At 43.5% G+C, this 15,573-nt stretch overlaps 1 protein-coding gene across 2 annotated transcripts in view; it reads right to left on the reverse strand.

Moving 5' to 3' along the window:
- Positions 1-8,137: 8,137 nt before the first annotated feature.
- Positions 8,138-15,573, reverse strand: part of TIPRL (TOR signaling pathway regulator) — a 37,244-nt gene continuing 29,808 nt past the window's right edge. The window contains exon 7 of one of the 2 annotated variants that reach the window (XM_055324306.1): positions 8,138-8,616. In XM_055324306.1, the coding sequence (XP_055180281.1) occupies positions 8,527-8,616 (90 nt within the window). In that variant the 3' untranslated portion in view covers positions 8,138-8,526. Of the gene's footprint in view, positions 8,617-13,010; positions 14,569-15,573 lie in introns of those variants that run through there. The other variant, XM_055324305.1, reaches the window with a different exon arrangement.

The raw sequence follows: 15,573 nt of genomic DNA on the forward strand, positions 1-15,573 counted from the left end.
TGTGGTAATTCCATACAATGAAATATTATTCTTCAATAAAAAGGAATGGAATAATGACAATTGTTACAACATGGATCAACCTTGAAAACGTTGTGCTAAAGGAAAGAAGCCACACATAAAAGACCACATATTGTATGATTTCATCTGTATGAGATGCCCATAATGGGCAAATCCAGAGACAAGAAGTAAATGTGGTTTCCACCGTTTGGGGGCAGAGGAGCATGGGAAGTGATAACTAGTGGGTAAAGGGTTTCTTTTGGGGTGGTAAAATGTTCTAAAATCGATTATGATGATGGTTGCACAACTCTGAAAAATACTAAAAAACATTAAATTGTATGCTTTAAATGAGTGAATTTTATGGTATATAAATTGTATCACACAATAAAAGCTGCTTAAAAATGCTTTTCACAGTGTCTAATGCATATTTCCCAATCCATGAATGTTCTTTATTATATAATATAACAGGACTCCACTCTTATTTTGCCCTAAATGTATCAAAGTTTGAAACCAGAATATCAGACTCCTGATTTATCTATATATTGGCCCATGTGCAAGTGACTCATTGTGACATTGTTTATAATACCCAAAGATTGGAAACAACCTAAAAGTCCATCAGGGAGAAATGGCTACATAAATTATGGTATATCCATTCACAAGAATACAAAACAGTCATTAAAGAAGAAGGAGGAAGCTCTTTATATGTTGATATGGAATTATGTCCAAGATATATTGTTAGGAGAAAAAAAATCAGACCTAAAGAGATAAGTAGATGACAGAGAGAATGTGTGTAGACATATCTACATTTACTTATATTTGCATAAACTGTATCTGGAAGGATAGAAAAACAAAAAGAATAAACAAACAAAAACTACTGAGGTCACTCTTTACCTCCAGGAGAAAGATTAGGTAACCATGGAGCAGAGAACTTTTCACTGTGTATCTACTGACTTTTCAATTATGTACCTTGTGAACCTACCTGCTATTCAAAATAAATATAGACACCAAAGGTTACATATTACGTGATGCTATTTATATGAAATATCCAGAACAGATGAATCTATGGAAACAGAAAGCAGATTGGTGGTTGCTAGGGGCTATAGGGAGAGGAGGACTGGGGAGACACTGGTCAAGGAGGTGAAAATATTTTGGAACAAGATAGAGGTGGTTATTGCACAGTATTGTGAACGCACTAAATGCAACTGAATTGTTCACTTTGAAAAGGTTAATTTTGTGTTATGTACATTTCGCCTCAAAAGATTATTTTTAAAAGAGGATGAGGAAAATGAAAAGAGGGAGAAAAAGACAGGAAAGGGAGGGAGGGAGTGGCCGAGAGGGTGTAGAAGTTCCATCCCAGAGCAGCAGCTAGCCTGGGGGGGTTTGAACAAACAGGTTCTATGCAGAGGCCCGTGCTGAGTAAGGAACTGAGGGAAGAGACAGTTGTCATAGTGATGGAGATTAGGAGTGAGAAGACCAGGCACTGGGATGGGCACCAGAGCAGATAGGTGGGTGCTCCCCTCTGATGTCCAGGGCCTGTATTTCAACTAGGGGGTCCTTCACCCACCACCGCCATCCCCATGCCATGGCCATGGAAGGATCCTTCCCCCACCCACCCCTCCTCAGAGCCCCCCTTCAAGGACTTGAACACTCACCTGCCCCCAGCCCCACCTGCATCTGCAGCCACTCCCATCCAGTTGCCTACAAGGCTCTGTAGCCCCCTCATGGCCAGGCAGCCTCTTCTTTTAACAGTCAGTACAGAAGGCTGATTATTCTCCCAGGACAGTAGGGGTAGAGCCTGGTCTTCTTCAGGGACCCCCAGAACTTCCAGTCCCCACAAACATCTGGTAACTCACTCCTCCTAAGACACTCCTACCACCAGGGCAAGAAAAACCTGCAGCAACTCTGCCTGCCAATCCCTCCCAAGTAGTGTTGTTACAATTCTGTTGCCTGCCATGTGAACCTGCCCTGTCACACACTAGTCCTCTGAAAGCCGATTCCCGGCAAGTCTTTCTCTCCCCTCCATTCCCTGTGCTTCCATCCCAGTCACCTCACATACAAGAGTTGCACCAGCTTCCAGAAGGACCTCCCTGCCTCGGCCTTACTTCTCCCTCAAACCCAACCAGCCACTACCACAGCTGTGATCACCTTCCCGTGCCCTGTCCATTGGGTCACACCCTCTACTCAGGGGTGCCCACTGGCCTCTCACTGCCTCATCGTCAAGTCTGAAGGCCTCAACTGACACTCAAGGACCCTTTAAATGGGGCCAAAGGACTTTCCAGCCGGGCCTCCTGACACAGTCACTCAAGCATAGTCAACTGCACATACTCCTTAACTAATACATACTGATTGACTGTAAACACTTTTTTAAAAAAAAAAAAATTATTTATTTGAGAGAGAGAGTGCAGGAGCAGAGGGGAGGGGCACACAGAGAAGCAGACTCCCCACTGAGCATGGGGCTGGACTGGGTCTCAATCCCAGGACCCCGGAATCACAACCTGAGCCAAAGGCAGACACTTCACCGAGTGAGCCACCCAGGCGCTCCTGTAAACACTATAGTTTAGTTTTGTTTTTTTAAAGATTTTATTTATTTATTCATGAGAGAGAGACAGGGAGAGAGAGGCTGAGACACAGGCAGAGGGAGAAGCAGACTCCATGCAGGGAGCCCCATGTGGGACTCAATCCCGGGTCTCTAGGATCACACCCCTGGGCTGAAGGTGGTGCTAAACCACTGAGCCACCAGGGCTGCCCAACAATACACTTTAAAATGAAAAATGCATTATTCCTGCTAAATGTGTATGAAATTTAGAGTTCAAAGTCATTGGCAGGCTCTGGAGGTCTAAGAAAGCATGACTTTTAGGTGATTTCTGCCTGTGAATGCAGCAAAAGCATCCCACCAAGTACCAGAATTCTGCCGACCAGTCCGTCAGAGGCCAGGGGATGGAATGTGCCCCATCTCACCGCTTTCGAGCCATCTGTGCTCAGGAGCCTGATTCCAGAATGCAAGCCAGAATCAGTGTGCTTTGGGGAGTCCTGCTCATGCGCCCGTCACCTGGCATGTGTCACATTTAGCTCTCTCCCTCCAGCAGGCCCGAGAGGTGGGTACAGTTGTGATAATCCAGCTTTCACAGATGAGGACGCTGAGGCTTGGCATCGTGCACTGGGATTCCTGAGCCCCTCCCTGAGCAACCCCCAGGCTGCCACCCTGGCTAGACACACTGACCTTGCCGTGGCTCCCCTCCACTCACCACGCTGTTCCGCAGCTCTTAGTAAATGATGTCCTTTCGGATGCGCCACACTATCGCCTGAGGGATCTTTGTGAACTGAAGTCAGTTGAGCTGTTGCCTTGCTAAAATCTCCCACAATGCAGAAAACTGAAAACTGACCCCACAAGATATCTGTGTCTAACGTCTGGAATCCAAAAATGTTATCTTATACGGCAGGGAAAGAAAAGGGCATCAGCCCATGTGATTAAGAATCTCAAGTTGGCCGGCCGCCGTGGTGGCTCAGTGGTTGAGCATCTGCCTTTGGCTCAGGTCATGATCCTGAGGTCCTGGGATCTAGTTCCGCATCGGACTCCCCTTGGGGAGCCTGCTTATCCCTCTGCCGGTCTCTCTCTCCTCTCTCTCTCTCTCTCTCTCTCTCTCATAAATAAATAAATAAATAAATGAAATTTTTTAAAAAATCGAGTTGGGTAGATCATCCTGGTGTATCCAGGTGGCCCCCACACAATCCATGTGTATCCTGTAAGCAGGAGGTGGAGGGATACTTACACAGCGGGAGGGAAGGTGAGGTGATGACCCTGGGGAAGACACCAAAGGGCCACAAGCAAAGGAATTTGAGTCTGGCAGCTGCTAGATGCCAGAAGAAGCAGAGAAAGAATCCCCTCAAGCCCCTGCACAAGCGCAGGCCCACCAATACCTCCTCGATTTCAGGTTTTCTCCTGAGAATGAGTTTCTGGGGTTTCAAGCCACCAAGTTTGTCATAATTTCTTACAACAGCCCCAAGAAGCTAATGCATGTGGGTCCACACCACCTACAGTTGAATTGTGAGCGACTTCTCAATGACTCGTACCTTCTTTTTGGAACTCCTCTCTCCTTTTGCTCATGCACCCTAGCCTCCAAGCATAAGAAAACAGAATTCCTGGGATGCCTGGGTGGCTCAGTGGTTGAGTGTCTGCCTTGGGCTCAGGGCCTGATCCCAGGGTCCTGAGATCAAGTCCCGCATCGGGCTCCCTGCATGGAGCCTGCTTCTCCCCCTGCCTGTGTCTCTGCCTCTCTCTGTGTGTCTCTCATGAATAAACAAATAAATTTTTTTTCTTCTTAAAAAAGAAAAAGATGGGGATCCCTGGGTGGCTCAGCGGTTTAGTGTCTGCCTTCAGCTGGGTATGTGGTCCTGGAGTCCCGGGATTGAGGCCCACATCGGGTTCCCTGCATGGGGCCTGCTTCTCCCTCTGCCTGTGTTCCTGACGCCACTCCCCCCCCTTGTCCTGGAAAATACCTATTCTCTTCCCATCCTGGGCCCCCTCACGTCCCCCCCGCACACAGTGCTCCCCAGTCACCTTACTCTTACCTCTATCCTAACAGGACAGTATGCTCTGGTTTGTTCATCTGCCGTTTCTCTCATTCACACAGAGGTCCCAGCAGGTCACAGACCCTGTCTTATTTGTCTTTGCATTGCCAGCACCAAGCACGGTGCCTGGGACACATAGCAGGTGCTAAATAACCTACCGTGGTCCCTGCCCAGATGGCGTGGGTTAGCCATCGTCCTGGCTCCTCACTGTGCTGTGAGCGGCGCAGAAGCCAACAAGTCCTCCTGGCCGAGGGCGCGCCCCTGCACAGCTCTTCTGTACATCTGCCTTGCCAGGGTGGACAAGCAGGTGGCTTTTGATGAAATTTTACCCGTGCCTTGTCAAATTGCATCCTCCCCTCAACAAGAACAAAAAAGGGTTCTCAGAGTCTCTAAGGAGTCTGTATTCAGGGAGCAGGAAAAAGGGTGGCACTGTGAGCATTAATGTATGAAATTAACATAGAAATAGCTGGAGCTGAGATATGCATTCTTGGTGATTTTTCAAGAAAAAGACCTAAAGATATCAAGATTGAATGTCCTAAGAGGGAAAGAAAGGCAAATCCTCAGACTGGCTAATCCTAGAGGTGAGAAACAGGAGACTCAAAGGCACGGTTGGCAAACCGCACTTACACACAGAGCAGGTAAGACGTGGTTCTGAGGCCCAGGTTCCACCTGAGGCAGGAACATCCCCATCACAACTGTGAGAGCCTGGCGTTGTGGACGGTGCAAATCCAGAGCTTTATTCCTTTGTTCTGATCTCTTGTTTCCCTGGAAGCTTCCCTCATTATAGCCTACATCTAAGAAGATGTCCTCTACATGATCTCAAGTTAGACCTTGGACCTATGGCAAGTATGGAGGACTCCGGGGACTGGGGCGGGGGGGGGTGCTACCCTGTGGGGATTTGTTTTGGCAACCAGGCTTCCCCTCTACTTCCAGTGAGCATTCTTGCCTTTTCTCGAACCTTCCACATGAAGTAAATAAGTACAATAGAAAAAAGACCCTTGCTTAACCAACCAGGATAGTGGTTCTTATTCTACTTTGGTGTCACAGACCTTCTCAAGAATATGATTGCCACAGAGCCTCTCTTCATATGCCCATATGCAGAAAAGTTACCAAAAGTTCTAGGGCGGTTACGAAGACCAGAAGCTCAGCCATTGGCTGTGGATCCCTGATTAAGAACCCCAGGCTTAAGGGAAAACAGACACCTACCAGCTGTCTTTTTCTCTAAGCACTAGATTGCCTTGTGTTCACTTGATCTTGGTGGTGGTGAGAGGTTGGATAATTTTTCCCAAAAGCCCTCCGGGGAGAGGCATGATCACTGAAAGGTAGGAAAGGCTACTGAAGAGCAATGGCTTGATGTCTCATTATTAGTCTTCAGGGCTTCTCCCCACCCTGTAGGCCCTTTATCAATTACAATCCCGCTTACTGATAAAGGAAGAGTTATGTGGACAGAAACCAAGGAATCCATGAAGTGTTCAGGAGTACCCAGAATTGGGGTTAATACCAACAAGACTCTTCTGGTCACCACTGCAGGGGATATCTTTTGCAATACATAAATTTGGAGGTTGTAACATGGGCTGTGTCATAACACATATTATGTGTCATAACACACATATGTGCCCCACCTCATATTCCCTTACCTACCTGAATCCACCTACACCTGGGGTAGACATCCTCAAGTGCCTTCTCATGTGCGCATGTGTGCACGTGTGTGTTTTGGGGGCGGGGTGTTACCACCCTGGAGCTGGGGTGGGGGAGTTAACAGGATGGAGATATAAATGGCCCAGCCACCCCTCCTCTGGTGGGCGAATCTGAGACATGGTCCACACAGTATCTCAGAAGTCTCCAGCAATATTAAGCCCAGGTGATCACAGCAGGACCTCTGCATCTGGCACTCTACCTTTTTGCCTTTTCTCCTTTATCTCTTTCCCTACTTTCTAACTTGTTCCTCCTGAGATTACCTTCCAAACTACCTGCCCCTGGTGCTTGTCTCAGGACAAGCTATGCTTTGGAGGACATCCACATCGAGACAGGGTAATATTTGCCATAATGGGCTTTTATTTCTGCTTGTGACAGATTCAGGTCTCACACCCATACCTTGCAAGGCCTGTCACCGCAATACTAGGTCCAGCCTTCAAATCCAATTAGGTGTTTCCTCTGCTAGTGCCCTAAATACATCATAAATAGGGAAACCCACACACCTAAAGATGTTTACTGGAGATGATACCAGGACAGGCAGATTTTCCACAAGCACCGCCTGACACTGCAGTTATAATGCAACTCACTAAAGCTCTAAAACAAGAACAGGCCTCACATTTACATGAGTATCACATCCCAGTGACAGCTAAGTGTGCACTCAAGGGAAAGATTGAAGAAAGAATTTGGTATTTTGGAACGCCTGGGTGACTTAGCGGTTGAACATCTGCCTTTGGCTCAGGGTGTGATCCTGGGATCCTGGGATCCAGTCCTACATCAGGCTCCTTGCAGGGAGTCAGCTTCTCCCTCTGCCTATGTTTCTGCCTCTCTCTTTGTGCGTCTCTCATGAATAAATAAAATCTGAAAAAATAATAATAAAGAATTTAGTATTTTGTGAATCACTGAGGGAAGCGAGGTAGTTAAGCATGCAAGGAAAGAAACTAGATTATTTCTGGTTTCTGGAACCTTGTTTTGATAGACTTATTAACAATTCTTCACAAAGTTACTGTGAGAAATGGCTAAGAAACAATCATGAGGCTTTAAATCACCCTCGTTGCAGTGGCACTGCTTGCTCTGCTGGTTATCCCTTTTTGAACCACCCAACTAATCCCTAGACTATTACCACCACAGACATGACTGTCCCCACAGCTCCCCAGCCACCAGCCCAATTCTGTGAGAGCAGATTTGTTGAAATAGTTATCTCCATGTTTGGTTTTCATGGCCCAGTCTGGCTTCTGCTCCCCCCACTCCCTCAAAACTGTCAAAGTCGGTGATACCTCCATGCTGCTGATAGAAACTCTGTCATATTACCTTAGAGCATTCAACACAGGTGACAACTCTTTAAATTTTTTTAAGATTTATTTATTTATTTATTTATTTGAGAGAGAGAGAGAGAGAGCGAGCAATGGGGAGGGAGAGGGGGAGAAAGTCTCAAGCAGACTCCCTACGGAGCCTATCACAGGGCTCAAACCCACAACCCTGAGATCATGACCTGAGCTGAAACTGAGAGACACTCTACCAACTCCTTTTTTAAAACATTGTGCTCTTTGCTTGGCTTCCATGACACCACACTCCTCTGGTTTCTACCTTCCCACTGGCAGATCTTTCTTTCCTCTCTGCTCAGGGGTCCTGCCAATGCCATCTTCATTTCCTCAAAAAAAAAAAAAAATTCTCAGTGTTCCAACTCACTGCTGTGACTTTCATTCTTTCTCTTTCTTTCTTTCTTTTTTTAAATATTTTATTTATTTATTCACGAGAGAGAGACAGAGTCAGAGACACAGGCAGAGGGAGAAGCAGGCTCCATACAGGGAGCCCAATGTGGGACTTGATCCCGGGTCCCCAGGATCACGCCCTGGGCCCAAGGCGGCGCTAAATTGCTGAGCCACCCGGGCTGCCCTACTGCTGTGACTTTCAACGTGACCCGTGTTGGTGAATAACTCCCAGCTTCTTTCTTCAGCTCAGACATCTCCTGAACTGCACACTTCACTACCCATGAAAGCACATGTGAGCCACATACACATTGCCATGTGAATGGCCCATAGCCACTCCAGACCCAACATGTTCACACAAAACCTTCATCCCCCCAACTTGTCTTTCCTGCCTGTTTCCACCGACATCTCCCCACTTGGGGAGACAAAAATCTAAACATCCCCCTAATCCCTCCATTTTTTTCATTCCTCATGTTGAATTTATCAGGAAATCCATTAAATCCAGCCTTCAAAATATATTGAGTCCAGTTCTCTTCGTAGGCACTGCTGCAACCCTGGTTCAAAAAGGCATCACCTGGCTGGCTGTTCGCCTCCTCGATTGATGCTCTGCTTCTCCTCCTAACACCTTCCATCCATCCTCATGCTGCAGCTAAAGTGAATATAAGATGTAAGTCAAATCAATTTATGCTTAACTTCCCGTTTCTCATTGCATTAAACTCTGTCTTCCTTAAAAGAGGACTAGAAATCCCTAAGTTGGTCTCAACTGGCCTCAGCTCATCCCTTTGGCCTCATCTTGTGCTCCTTCCACTTCCATGAATATGCCAATCTGTCCTGCCTCAAGGTCTTTTCTCATACCGCTCCTCTCTTCGAAAGCCCTTTCTGCCCTGAACAAATCCCATAGGTAGATTATATTCATCATTCAGGTTGCAACCTCAGTGACATGTCCTCAGAATAGTTCCCAGACTACCTCTTCTTCTCCTTCTTTAAATGGCTCCTCAAATTTTGTGGGGTTTTTGTTTGTTGAGGTACAATTACATATAAGGGAATTCACCAATTCAACGACTTCTGACAAATATTTGTGGTTGTGTAACCACCACCACATAAAAATAGTGTATTCCATCACCTGTACCACATTTCCCTCCTACCCCTTTGTGTTCAGCAGCCTCCCTTTCTCCTGCCACCACTGATCTGATTTCTGCCCTATAAAGTGTTGCCTTTTCTAGAATGCTATTGTGATGGTTAATTTTTTGTCAGTTTGGCCGGGACACAGGGTGCCAAGGCATTTGGTTAGACATCACTCTGGGTGTGTCTGTGGGGGTGTTTCTGAAAAAGATTAACGTTTGAATTGGTACCCCCAGTAGAGCAGATGGCCCTCCCTCGTGTGGGTGGGTCTCACCCAGCCAATTAAACACCTGAATGGAATTAAAATCTGAGTGGGAGTGAACTCCTCCCGCCTGTTAGGCTGGAACAAAGGTCTTTCCCTACCCTTGAACCTAAACTGAAACATGGCTCTCCTTGGGTCCGCAGCCTGCTAGGTTTCAGACCGGAAATCACACCATTGGTTCTCCTGGGTCTCTAGCTTGCTAACTGCAGATCTTGGGACTTCTCAGTCCATATGAGTGTGTGTGTGTGTGTGTGTGTGTGTGTGTGTGTGTGTGTGTTGGCATATACACACGCACATGTATGCACATATATACATATACATACATACTTCTATGGAGGAGATACATACATTGGTTCTGTTTCTCCAAAGAACCCTAATACAAGTGAGATCATACAGTATGTATTCTTGCATGTCTCACTTCTTTCACTTAGCATAATGGTTTTGAGATTCATCCACTATTAGCTGTTAGTTCCATTTTATGGCTGAGTGATAAAAATGCACCAAAGTTTATTTTTCTGGACATTTACATTGCCTCCAGCTTTTGGCAATTACGAATAAAGTTGTCATAAACATTTGTATATGGGCCTTTGGGTGGTCATGTTTCATCTAGGAGTAAGATTGCTGACTTGAAAGGCGAGTGAACGTTTGTTTACCTTTACGAGAAACTGCCAGTTTCCCAAAAGTGGTTGACCATTCTCATTAGCAATGTTGGAGATTCCAGCTGTTTCACACCCTGACATTTGTCTCATCCATTTTTTTAATTTTAGCCATTATAAGTGCAGTAGTATCTTACTGAAATTTTCATTTGCATTTGCCTAATAGTTGATGATTTTGAACCTATTTTCATAAGCTTAATTAACATCCACAACTTTTACCCATTTTTATTTATTTTTAAAGAATTTATTTATTTATTCATGAGAGACACAGACACATAGGCAGAGGGAGAAGCAGGTTCTCCGCAGGGAGCCTGATGTGGGGCTCCATCCCAGGGCCCTAGGACGACCTGAGCCAAAGGCAGATGTTCAACCACTGAGCCACCCAGGTCCCCCTACTCATTTTTAAATTGGGTTATGTTTTACTATTGTTACAAGAGTTATGTATTCTAGATAACAGGTCCTAGGTCACACATGTGTCTTGGAAATATTTCCTCCTAGTCCGTGGCTTATCTGTTGATATTCTTTAAGAATGTTTTTCAAAAACAAGTATGAGACCCATTTCATCAATGTTTTCTTGTAATTAGGGCTTTTTGGATTTTATTGAAGAAATGTTCACCTACCCAGAGTCCCTAAGATTTTCTGGTTTACTTCCACAACCTTTTTAATTTTATGTTTTACATTGAGGTCTTGATTCATTTTGAGGTAATTTTTGTACATACTGTGAGGTAAAGTTCAAGATTCTCTTCTTTGGATGTGGATGTCTGAATGTTCTAGCACTATTTGTTGAAAAGACTATCCTTTCTCCACTGAATCACCTTTGTATACTATTCAAAATCAATCAGATATGTATGTGTCTTTTTTTTTTTTAGTTTATTTTTAGCAATCTCTATACCCAACAGGGGGCTCAAATTCACAACCCTGAGATCAAGAGTTGCATGCTCCTTAAACTGAGCCAGCCAGGTGCCCCAGTGTAGGTCAATTTGATTCACTATTCTGTTTAAGTGATCCTTATGTCAATCCTTTTTTTTTTCCCTTATGTCAATCCTAACACACTTGCCACACAATCTTGATTACTATAACTCTAGACTGTCTTGAAATCAGGTAATTTGAATTCTCCAACTTTGCTTTTACAAAATTGTTTTGGCTATCTAGATTCTTTGGATTTCCATACACATTTTAAAATCATCTTATAAATTTCTAACGAAAAAGCCTGCTAGGATTTTGAATAGGATTACATTGACTATAGATCGGGGGAGAATTGGTGTATTAACATCTTGAATCTTTCATCCTACAAATATGGTATTTGTTTCCCTTTACTCAGGACTTCCTTAATTTCTCTCATGGGAAGTTATTTGGGATTTCCCAGATATCTTACTGGATTTTACTGGTTTAATTGTTATGGTCAGAGAACAAACTTCATATGACTTTGTTTTATGGCCTAGAATATTCTCTACCTTGGTAAATGTTCTGTATACACTTGAAGACAGTGTGCATTGTACTGTTGTGTAAACTTCATGCCCAACCCACGGGCATGAAATTATCTATGTAGGATCCTGGGCCCAGGTTTTTCTGTCCCTCCGCCAAGGTTGGAGGATATTTGTACTCCTTCTCCAGCCATAATGGCTCCTTGCCTGTGTCCAAAGGCAGAATATTTCCCATGCCCAGAAACAAGTGGGTGTCGTCTTTATTCCTCCTCTAGAAATACTATATTTCTGCCTCTCCTCTAGTAAGGGTGATATGATTTGGAGCACCTCCCTCAGCAGCCTAAAGCTTTTGCATCCTTCACGAAAAGGGTCTGGAGAAGTGGGCAGGGTTTCTCAGCAGTAGCCAATTACCTCCTGTATGCCTGAACCACTAACAGGGACTTTCTGGTCCCCTGCCCTGGCCCAGTGTTTCTTGTGAGCACTTGGTGTAGGCATTGGGAAAGAACTTGTGTGTGTTAAGTCCCCTTATTTGAAACTCTCAGGGATTCCAAGTTCTTAAATTCCTTTAGGAATTTAATGTTCTAGATTATGTTTAGCTGCTTGTATAGCGGACACTTTGTTCTTTAACCCTTCTTTCTAAAATGAAAAGTGTGTGTGTCCCACCTGTTGTTGGAGGGCTTATCACCCTCTGGGATTCGGTCTGCCTTGTCCCCCAACTTCAGCTCTCTGACATGCTCAAGAAAAACTGTAACTCTGCAGATTATCCAGCTTTTTTTCCTTGTGAAGTTAGGAGTGACAGTCTCTTGAAGCTTTCTACTCCTTGTTCAGAAGCAGAATTCTGACTACCTCTCCTAAAGGTGATTTTGTTATTTTCTGAAATCAGTATTTCCTTTTTTTTTAATAAAGATTTTATTTATTTATTCATAGAGACACAGAGAGAAGAGAGGCAGAGACACAGGCAGAGGGAGAAGCAAGCTCCATGCAGAGAGCCTGATGTGGGACTCAATCCAGGGTCTCCCAGGTCACGCCCTGGGCTGCAAGCAGCGCTAAACTGCTAAGCCACAGGGGCTGCCCATGAAATCAGTATTATTTCCATCAGAGTTGTTAAAATTTGTAATTATTTTTACCTTGTTTCCTTCATTAAACTTTACTTCTGTGAAGATATATATATATATATATATATATATATATATATACTCTAGCTCTTCATTATTGTAATCCCTTGTACCTAGTGCAGTATTGGATACATGGCACTTCACTTAAAACTAAACGGAATGATACTAATGACAGGTATCTCTATTTTCAAAAACAACAACCCACCATACAGCAAACACTGGCTGATTAAAACATCCATAGAAGTACTGGCTGTAGGGAAGGCAGAGGAAAAGGAACAAGAGCCCAAAAGCTACACTGGGAGATTATATTCTGAACTATCTTTAGATTTCTATGATAATCTGACTACAGAATCTGGCTATAATGCTGACCAAGTTCAAAACAAACCACAAATGAAAAAAGTATACCAAACCATTTTTTAAAATTAAGCTTCAGGAAAAACTGAAATAAATGAAATAGCAAAACATAGGTCAGTAATTCCTTATTGTTTATTTTTTTCTTACAAAAAGATACTTGGAACAAATAAATATAAAACGGCATATGTCTTATTTAGCAATGGGCAAATATTTATTCCTGGGTATTCTCCACAGGAATAAACTGGAGGAGCTTCCAGAAATACACTCATCCTATCAACTTCCTATCTTCTATAAAAAAGGTCAATTCTTTTAATTTCCCACAATTTTAAACAATGGATTCTCAAAATAAGTAATCTAAACCTGACTCAGAGACTAAGACAACTGATTCAAGTTAAGTATATATATAATGATGTTGCCCAGAAACTTCAACTAATGAATATTCTTATAAGTTTTTCATTTCTTATATCTTGTATGAATAAAGAGTCTATTCTGTTCAAATCTGCATGGCAAATAAAATACAACAGAAAGCTGAGTACAATATATACACTTTTCTGCCCTAAAACATTACATACAGGTGTATTTAATATACAGTGAACATGCCATGTATTTTCTTAAAGCCAACAAAATCCTGATTTCCTATACTTTGCAGGTGATGTAGCAGAAGGCAAACAAATACCAAAATCACTTGTGACAAAATTTAGCTAATAAATTAGATAGACAACAATATAAATTCAATATTCAATGGATTTATTCATTCCAAGGTTGCATGGAAAATGAAGTAAAAAAATGTCCATACAAGTAGAACCACACATAAGAAAAAGCACCTAAAGGTGGAGGAAGGACAGCTCTGACATCCTACCTGTGGGTGGCAAAGCACGTTCAGGTGTTTCCGTGGATACACCACTTTCGGTTTGCCAGAACCCTGGATGATTCAGTTCTGTGTCTGAAATTTTCTCAAAGACTTCAAAAGCCAATTTAAATTTAGAGGGGAAATTTTTTTTTAAATTTATTTTGGGTAAAGATCATTAAAGTATGACATCAATTTCCTAAAAGGCAACTCATGACTCTCCAGAAGTACGAATAAACACCAAAAAGCCCAAAGTAAAGAGCTGGTACATCAACATGCACGAGCAGGAATCCCATGAGAGTCAGCAGGTGCTGTGTTTCTGTGATTTACAGTAACCTCCTTGGGGCGGAAACAGTGTTTCATGATGGGTGCAGACTGAGCCCACTGCTCGAGAGACATACACACATCACTACCAGTGAGATCCCACTTTGTAATAATTTAGAAATCCGAATTTAACTCCAGAAAATACAAATCTGGAATATGAACTGGAAGACAGACAGCACAAACAACAGTTGAGTGAACCTCCCTGGAACAATCCTTTCTTTTTTTTCCTTTAAGGCTACAGAAAATCTGCACACAAATGAGGCCATTAATTCTCATAATAAAAATACCCCCTCCCCTCCAAATAGCTAAGGTCTCCAGTCAAATTCCATGGTGAATATATACTGTAGCACATTCTATTCCACAGGTCTACTTTCTTGTGAGTCTGCAGGGTTGGGATCAGTTCTTTCTGGAAATAGTAGCTTCTCACAAACTGCCTCCTTTATCGGTAAATACTGTGATATTTCATTAGGTTCCGTGAAGAGGGAAGGTGAAACATGCTAGGAAACACATACAAACTAGGTTAGCACATATTCAGTTATTACACTGGTACTTTTTGGAAATGCTTTGGTTCAAGCATTTATTGAATCAAGCATTGTTCAACCGATTTTATTTTGTTTTTTAAAGATTTATATATTTCAGAGAGAGAACTAGTGGGAGGGGCAGAGGGAGAATCTCAAGCAGACTCCATGCTGAGGGCAGAGGCTGATACAGCCTGATAGAGGGCTTAAACTCATGACTCTGAGATCAAGACCTGAGCTGAGATCAAGAGCCGGCTGTTTAACCATTGTACCACCCAGGCACCCCAGCACACCAATGTTAAAATGAGCTGTAATATATACATTAGAAAACAGAGCATCATAAGGTATTCCTAATGATAATAGGTATCTTTTGTTACTGAATCATGCAGACCTCTTACTGAATGAGCCCCTCAAAGCTCATAGGGAGATGTTATTTATAATGCTCTCACAGATGTATTAAGAATTTAATCCATCTTGGGGTACCTGGGAGGTTCAGTCGGTTAAGCGTCTGACTCTTGATCTCAGCTCAGGTCTTAAACTCAGGGTCATGAGTTCAAGCCCCACACTGAGTGTGGTACTGAGGGTCATGAGTTCAAGCCCCATGCTGAGTGTGGTACCTACTTTAAAAAAAAATTTTTTTTTATGACACCTTCATCTAATCCCCTTTCCCTCCTGCTTTTGTACCTTGAAAGCACTAGCCTTCAGGGACACCTGGGTGGCTCAGCGGTTGAGCATCTGCCTTCAGCTTAGGGTGTGATCCCAGTCAGGGGAATGAGTCCCGCATCAGGCTCCATGTAAGGAGACTGCTTCTCCCTCTGCCTATGTCTCTGCCTCTCTCTGTGTGTCTCATGAATAAATAAATAAAATCTTAAATTAAAAAAAAAGAAAGAAAGCAGTAGCCTTCACATAGAGCCCAGAATGTGGTCTACCGTGGACTCTAAGCAACTTTCCTAACCCATACAGAAATAAGCACTACAAGTGAAA

This window comes from Nyctereutes procyonoides, unplaced genomic scaffold (assembly GCF_905146905.1).
Source record: "Nyctereutes procyonoides isolate TBG_1078 unplaced genomic scaffold, NYPRO_anot_genome, whole genome shotgun sequence".
In the NCBI taxonomy this organism is placed as follows: domain Eukaryota; kingdom Metazoa; phylum Chordata; class Mammalia; order Carnivora; family Canidae; genus Nyctereutes; species Nyctereutes procyonoides.